Here is an 8,423-nt window from a genome sequence, read left to right as displayed (position 1 = left end):
CAGGCTGAGGGCTGGCGCCTGGGTTAGGGAGGAGGCAGAGCAGGGCCTCAGGCCAGAGGAGCACAGGGGAAGGGGTCTGCGAGCCCCAGGCGGGCTGCCGGCCGCGCAGGACCCGCCGTTGAAACCAGAACAGGAGGGATGCGACCCTGGGAGGCTGCTGGCCCTGAGCGGGCTGGAAAGCTTCACTTCTGGTGCCGAGAGCTGCGTTAAATGCTCAAGCCCTTGCATGGACACACCGGCTCACCTCGAGTCAGAGGCAAGGTCCCCGCGAGCTCAGGTGCAGCTCCCCATCCACAGCCCCGCTCCTCCGAGGTGACAACAAGTACAAGAGCAGCCTCGTGCCCGCCCAAGGACGTGAGGACGACTGGCCATGATCAACATAGACACTTTCAGTAAGGTGTTTTGTTTTTTTTTAAATACATTTATTAACCAATGTTAACACATTAAATGACTCTATATATTGCTAGTCAGAGCAGCTTACAAAATGCCAGAATGCATCATAAACTGGACAGCCACAATGAATAATTACAATGTGCATAGTGGCTAAGCTCAACACTTTAATATAGCTTTATGATTTGCAGAAAAATTAATTTTAAATCATGAATCCTAAAACAATCAATTGTAATTTTACCTAAAACTTATACAAAACCAGGCCACAATCTTTTTTTTTTTTGTTTTGTTTTTTTCTTTAAAACACACAGTTTTCACGCTGTAGTAACTTGGAAATGTGCAACCGTGTCAACAGAGACAAAAAAGCCAAAGTAACACGAATCTTACTTTCATGCAGCTATCAGTTAAATATTACATATTCTGGAATGATTTTACACCAAAAATATTTCCACAATAACTTGCTTTCATAGGGGTGGATCGAAGTTTTGGAACTTGTAAAGTAATCGAACAAGATTGATTTTTAGTTGTGAAGTCTTTTACAGTCACAACACAGAGGCGACAAAAGTTAATTACACATTTATCAGGCAATAATGCAGCTGTGGTAATACAAGTTACCATCTACTTACTATTTTTTCCAATCAACTTACCGTTTAATTTCTGCAACATATTGGGCATTATTTGGCAGTATCTAGTCAATTAACTTATATCACCACTGTAAGTAAAAAAGATCAGGATTTCAGTGGTAGTTCACAGAAGTTTTAGTTATATTTTCATCTTTACAATGACCCTGACAAATCCTAGAGAAAACTTTTTTAAAGGCTTTCCTCCTGATTCTTCAGCTTCCATCGTTCCATCATGTAATTGCTTTCAATAAATATCAAAGATCTAAATAAATATTTACAAATTATTCCTCTAACTTCTCAAAAAATAGCTGGATGATTAATGGGCATATGACTCAGTCTAAGACCAATCTTTGAAAGAAACTAAAATGCGGAGACACTTTAAAAGAAAAGCTATTTAAGTAAGCTTTACATCTATTTAAAAAATTGTCTCTGAACATGGATGCAATTCATATATCTATATATAAAACAAACAAAAAGAAAATAATTTTTCAACTATCGATCCATTCCTATTGGTAATGCTTCTTAATCCAGACATTCCGCAAAATACAGACTTTTTACAAATCACGGCATCTTTAATACAAGAAAATTAACATGCATTATTCTTCATTCTGAGTACAGTGATGGAGCTCATTATTAGGCAATGACCCATTACTACAAACATAACGGCTTCTGTGAAACTTAAGTGCTTTTTCTCCTTTCATTATCAAGTTACAATGGACCAGGTGACACCAGATCGCAGTCAAATGACGTTGGATTGGGGAGGCTGAAGAGGGGCACAATAAAGAAATTTGTATGCCTCATAATTCCGTGTATGTATAAAGGTAGTTGCTTCTTCTTGGTTTTTGGCTTTTCTTATTCTTGTTACAAGCACTCATGTTAGGACAAAGATGAAATGTGCAAACTTCAAAATTTAAATATTCATTTTTCTCTAAGATCCAGCTCAGTAAAAGATTACCCCAGTTCCCTGTGATTTTTAACTACAAGATCAAAGCTAATATTTTGTTATAAAAGTTATATATTGAAAAGAAATAATGAAAATAAAACACAGTTGGGAAATATTTAAGAAAAAATACGCAGGACAAGCACCTGCTGTGTCAACCCTGTTCCCTAAATTCAATCATGTACCCACTGGTATAACCAATAGATAATGCCTTTAAACAGTAAAATTAAGCTGAACAAAACCAGCTCAACAAGGTTAAGAAATAAATGTTACATCAAGGTAGTATGCTTTGTTTTTCTGAAACAGTTCTATACTTCTTACATTCAGATCTAGTTTTTAAATGTTCCTTTTGTTAAACTTGCATGATTTTTTATTTTTAGATCTGCTGTTTTTAAAGATTAAAATCTCTGTAAAACCTAAAAATGTTTTAAAATTTGCTGAAAATGCAACAAATCCTCTAGTTTAAAATTACTTAAAGTAACCTGCTCCCACAGATGTTAAATTCATTTTGCTGACAAAATTTTGGAGGAGCATTAAACAGAAGATTGAAATTACTGTGCAAAATTTCTTTTACGAAAAGTGTTTAAAGGCTGGTGCAAAATGGGAAGCAAATTCTAAACAATTTTGGCTTCTTGGAAACAAAAACCGCTGTGTCTGAGAATAGCAATCATCGGGGTGGTTTTCTAGGGGAGGAATAACTCTTTCATCTTTTTCTGCGGCAGGTACGTTTGTGTTCAGCATGCCAGTGCTCCTGCTGACACTTGATGGAGCAGTAGGAAGTGTTCCAGCAGCAGTGGTACATGGCCTCCTCTTCACAGTTGTAGCACTGGAGAGAACAAACGAGACGAGATTACCACCCCCGCAGGATCCCTCCTTACCAACGCGCAAGTGTTCTCACCTGCTCACGGATGCACCAGCACACGCAGAGCAATACTTCTCTCTTATTTATGCTTGGGGCATCCCGAGGCAGGAGGGCATTTTTCACACATGCTGAGTAAAGCCGCAATCTTTAGCAGATCTGCACAATGCTTTCCTATTTTCAGGAGTCTGGATTATTGCTTTTGAAAAAATCATCTCTCGTTTAAGAAAACTCATCTCTCAGGGCAGCAGAATGACATTTTTCAGCTACACATTGCCGGAACCATCTTTTACCCTGCATTTGTATAATAGCACCTTGATCTATCTCTTAGAAGACATGATAAATCAACAGGCGCTTTTGGTGTGAACAGGTTCTGTGCAAGCTTGAAAACTGGTGTTACTGAGGTTTCTTTACAAGCCTGACCTGTCCAGAGGTTGCTGGGGAAGGTCCTTTTGGGCTAGGAAGATCTCAAAAGTCACAACAAGAACATCACTGGAGAAACAAATAATTTGTTACCAAGTGGTTTGTTATAGCTCATTTAGGGTAGATCAGCAAGGAGGCTCCAGTCATTGGGGTCTGCTGCCAGACAGCACTGCAATCTCATGAAAAGAAAACCTCGTGCTACATCACTGCTACTGAGAAGATCAAGAAAGTGCCTTTTCCTTCAAGTCTTCCAGAAATCAGAGAAGACCTGTCGTACACAGGATGGCTACACAGGCTTTTGCCCCTTGTCATGCCTGCCAGGACAGCACAAAACTCCTGGAAGGAAGAGATGTTGTACAGACTGTGATTTCTGCAGAAAATCTTGGTTCTGGGGAATGCTGCAGCAAAAAGGATTTCTATCCTGGAACACACACAATGCCCCCAGTTCCCTGGTAGCTAGAAGAACTACCTCAAAAATAACCCCATGGCTTCCAAGGAACTGAAAAAAAGGAATCTACACGCTGGTCAACACCACACGTGGTCAACAAGGAGGTACGGCACCCAGATGGGCAATGCGCCTTCTCTCCAGGTGGTTTTATACCCCTTAAGAGACTGCTGCAAAAGCATTAACTATCATTCCGACAAAATCCTGTGAAGTAAGGTGGCATTGCTGCTAAAGGAACCACTTACACTCAGTGCCCTTGAAAGCCAGGTTCTAATGATCTCAGATTTGTCTTTCTGAACTTGGACTGCTCAAAATCAGAGAATATCTTTACAAATCCAGTCTGAAATGCTTATTGCATGATGGGGAACAGAGGGAGGGATATGACACAGTCTGTGCAGGCTGCTATCAAACCACAGAATAACACACAATTTAGTTTTTATGTTCCTGCCTAGCTACAGCATTGTTAATAAAACAGAGAATTACAGAGAAAACAAAACAAACTGCCTTAAAACAAAACAAAAAAACATCAACCCTACACACTACTAAAAGACAGATCCAAGAAAGCCCACATTTACATTGGCTAAACTGGTACCTTTATTTTCATCAGCAATAAAGAGACTGCCTTAGCTGCATGGGAAGGGAACCTCTCCATTTTACTTTTATAACTTAGCTCCAGGGAAGTTTATTTGTAGAAATGTCTGCAAACAAGTGTCCTCTCGAGAGCTGTTTTCCTGGTTTTTCATGTTGCTGGCTGCCCGTAAGCCTGTGGGAACCATTAGGATCATCCGCTGGAAAGGTGCAGGGAACAGCTGTGTCTCTCCATTACATACAGCATGGGCCTCAGCCCAGAGACCAGCTTCACATCTGCTTGCTTGAAGAGATCAAAAAAAGCTAAGACAGGAGAGAATAACTGATCTGTGGGTGCTGCACTTCCCTTTGCATATGCTGGCCATAAGTGTGGGATGCAAATCTCCACTTACAAAAGGAAAATAGTGTCAGCTAAGCTGGTACCAGCACATGTGGCAGAGAAGGCAAAATGCCAGCTGGCCTCAGGCCTCGTCTCTTCTTTGTGTTTTCCTCTTTCTAAACATTATCAATCACTTGGGTTTCTGTTTCAGACACTACGCATCACCAACAACGGTCATTCACTTAAAATCAAGCTGCTGCAAGTTAGAATAAATATACTTGTAAATATAATTGAAAGAGACAGAAATTAAAATTATCTGTTAAAGTGAACTATGCACCAATTTAAATGAGGCTTATATGCAAATAAAAGAACTGGGAGAAATTAAAAAAAGAAACATTGTCAAGACTAGCACTCCAGCCTGTATTCTGGAGGCCATCAAACTGCATAATCTCATGATTGTTATCCCTGCCTTCCCATTTCTTCCTTTTGTTTGCTATTCACTTGAGGTATCTGTATTAAATCCAGTTTCTTGGGGGGTATAAAAGTAAAACTTGATTAAGCCAAGGGGACTGTGACCGGTTAGAGCAAAAGAAAACATTCTTTAACTATGTCTTAGGCTCCTGAAGGGCTGGGAGCGCATCTTCGCGTATGCCTGTACACCACCAGTAAAACAATCTCTTCACCCTCACTGGATTATTTTTCTTTTTTAGGTTGGAGAAGATGACAAATACAGTGTGAATAATGAAAAATATACAGCAGCTGTATTCTCCAAGCCTAGACAACTGCATTATGCAAAACCAGAGGTCTCTGCTTCTAATTAAAAAGCAAAGCCACCAAAACTCATTTAGTATGTTTGTTAATTACATGAGATTTTGGTAAAGAGGTATCATCATAATAGCAGCATACAAGAGCGGTACTACACACCAGGGACTGTCATTAGTACCACCCAAGGAAAAATCACTGGGGAGCTCTGTAATTGGACCAACTCTAGCTGCCTGAGGCTGTGTGTTGGCAGGCAGATCCATCAGCTCGAATGCAAAGGTGTTTATCCTTACCCTCCCTCCCTTACCACAAGCAAATCAGCTGCCTGTATGATGCCTTCATTTAAGGTGGTGATTGACAGATAGTTCTAGGGCCACAGAAAGAGGCAAGACTGTCAAATACTCTTTATATTTGTAACTGTTTTGCTTGAAAGGAGTCTTTATGCACATGATCTTAAGATGCAGTGATGTGGTACCGGGGCGCTCTCTGATCAGGCTAAAGGATGTGGCAAAGGCACATTGAGGCAGACGAAAGTAAGTCTCAGGAGCCTCTTTCATAAATTCTGCCTTCAAAAACACCAAAAAGTAGCTATAGCTAAGAGTCCTGACTCACAATCAAGTTACAGTGATTGATTACTGCCTATCAGCTGAATGGTGGCAACAGCTGACATGCGCCACTCTTAAGTTTTGACAGAAGAGAGCTCATTTGGCGCTGTCCTATAGCGGGCAAAGGCCGATTCGATTTCCCTCTCAAGTGCCACAGGCAAAAGCAGGCATGCAGGCACCAGCAGGTGGTGATGCATTAAACACAGTAACCTGATCAAGTCGGAGACCTAAATAACTTCTCTGGTCTGCAGAGACAGGTAGACAGGGAGGAATTTTCTACTTGACAGAGACCCAAGCACTGCAGTATTGTAACACCCACACTAAAATCTCTACCCGGAACAGAAATTAAGACTATACAGGAGCTCTAGCATTTGAGATCATTCTTCTCTTTAAGCATACCCAAACTCCTAACTGTGGTAGTCAGCAACCGACTGTCTCGCCTTCGTATTTATTGCACTCTCCCACAGAGCAGTTTTCTCTGCAGGGACCACCGTTTCATCTGTAAGAACAAGGACTAATGAGGCTGAACATAAACAAACAGCCCTTTGGCCTGGAAGACGAACAGGAGCTGCGGTGGGGAGCCAGGGCTGGCCTTCCCCAGGCAGGCGGCATCGTGGCCGTGGGACAGGTCCCCCGTGGCTCAGGCCAGCGTGCCATCTTGTGGCAAGGCACCGCAGGCTTCTCAGCCACATCTGGCAATGTCAGAGCTCAGGAGAGCAGCAAATCTCGTAGCCACCCTCCTGCATGTCATAGACAGCTACTACAGTGCAGTGTGATTTCCTGAACGACGGCTTTAATTTCCTTGTTCTATGAAAACTAGCAAAGAAATAGCAAAGCGTGTGTGTGTGCCAGGCGCACTGCCCCTCAGCCTAACGGTTTCCACCTGTACTGTGTTACAGGCTAGCAGCACAGTACTACAGTCCTTGCAATGTTTGAGCAGATGCTGTACAGCCATGTGGAAGAACACGCAAGACACAAACAAAACCAGGGAAAAGTTTGCAGTCTGTAATAGGATGGCAAATTAGAGGTCTGTTTTCACTTTTCTAAAGGGCATGCAAACGTGTTTTCTGTAGGCAATGCTGCAGATTTGGGCTTAAGGACTGAACAAGGGAGAGAAATGTATTTCAAAAAGTCACGTCTTACATACAAAAGAACATGAAAGAGCTGCAGAAAAAGCTAGGAGAGGAAAAGGCCAAAAGGGTATCACTACCAGCATTATTAGCAGGGGAATCCAAATTGATGCAGCCAGGTGTAGTACCCTCTGGGGCCTTGAGATCAAAGGGCTATGAACACAATGCAAAACATGTCTTATATGGGGTAAAACTGCATTTAGAAAAAAATATGTTGATGCTAACATCTGATTGGACTCAAGAAGACGACGATGTTAACACTACATAATTAAGAGGGAAAGTAATCAGAACGTCCAATTGAAATTTGGCGGTTCAGAAAATTTGAAAGCAATAATATAAAGGGGGAAACCTTAAAGCTGAAAGACCAGTGAAAGAGCAGTGCAGTTAGAAGTAAGAAAGAACGAACCTTCAATTGGCCCGCAGAATGCACTATACGTTTCCGCTTAGTAATACATTTTTGACACTTACCCACTGCTTCTTCTTGGTCTGGGAAATCAGCTGCTTGTGCTGGCCTGCTAGCTTCTTAATTTCTTCTAAAAATTCTTCTTTGCACTTCTCCTTTACCTGCTTACATTTTCTGTCCATCTCTCCTTGTGCGTTGGCCACAGCTTTATTTACAGCCTGCCTTTTCTCTTCTTCCATCTCTGTACGCAGCTGCCATAAGAAAGTCAGCAAAACAAGTCAACGGACAGCTATTGGAATAAAAGTGTCTTCTTTAGACCTCCACTCTTTAAACCTCTATTACTGATGTGGGTGGAGGTCACATAGAAATTTCTCCAGTTTAGAAAACAAGAAGTTATCTCCTTTAGAGTTATAACAAAACTTCCATCTCATAAGAAATGTTCAAAATAAAAATGTCACTGTATTTCTATTCTGCTAGGCATCTACAAAACCAGCTGAAAAGCTTCCATGTATATTATGTCAACGATCAGTTTACAAATTTATGAATTCATCTTAGAAAAAGTTTTTGCCTTTTCTGAATCTACAACTGCATATAAATCTACTGCAAGGGCACGATGGAAAATACAAGAGAGGACATCCCTCAGTTCAGTGAGAGATACCTTTTAGTATTCATTGTCAGTGGGATTCCTTTGTCCTTGCTCAGGTATCTGAAAGTTTGGTATCCTAATCCTACAGAATTAACATTTAAACTCTCTAGGTTCATTCCATAGTCCTTCATTCAGAAGGGAACTCATTTTAAGACAAGTATTTAAAAGAGGTCAGAGAAATCACCCTCTAAATTGTCCTGCCCTCTCCAGTGAAAGGTGACCAGGTCAGGCTTCGATAGTGAATTTTAATTAGATATCAGACAAATGTCAGTGAATCTATTCAATGTTTA

At 41.0% G+C, this 8,423-nt stretch overlaps 1 protein-coding gene across 8 annotated transcripts in view; it reads right to left on the bottom strand.

Moving 5' to 3' along the window:
- Window positions 1-400: 400 nt before the first annotated feature.
- ZMYND11 (zinc finger MYND-type containing 11) overlaps window positions 401-8,423 on the bottom strand; it is a 107,822-nt gene continuing 99,799 nt past the window's right edge. For all 8 annotated transcript variants that reach the window (XM_080385845.1, XM_080385849.1, XM_080385851.1 and 5 more), the window contains 2 exons: window positions 7,553-7,738; window positions 401-2,779 (listed from right to left, as the gene is read on the bottom strand). In XM_080385845.1, coding sequence (XP_080241971.1) covers window positions 2,657-2,779; window positions 7,553-7,738 — 309 coding nt within the window. In that variant the 3' untranslated portion in view covers window positions 401-2,656. The remainder of the gene's footprint in view (window positions 2,780-7,552; window positions 7,739-8,423) is intronic.

The sequence above is a fragment of the Falco punctatus genome (assembly GCF_963210335.1).
Source record: "Falco punctatus genome assembly, chromosome: 4".
Lineage (NCBI taxonomy): Eukaryota > Metazoa > Chordata > Aves > Falconiformes > Falconidae > Falco > Falco punctatus.
The sequence above is the reverse complement of the archived record's forward strand: the minus strand, read 5'-3'. Positions and strand labels throughout refer to the sequence as shown.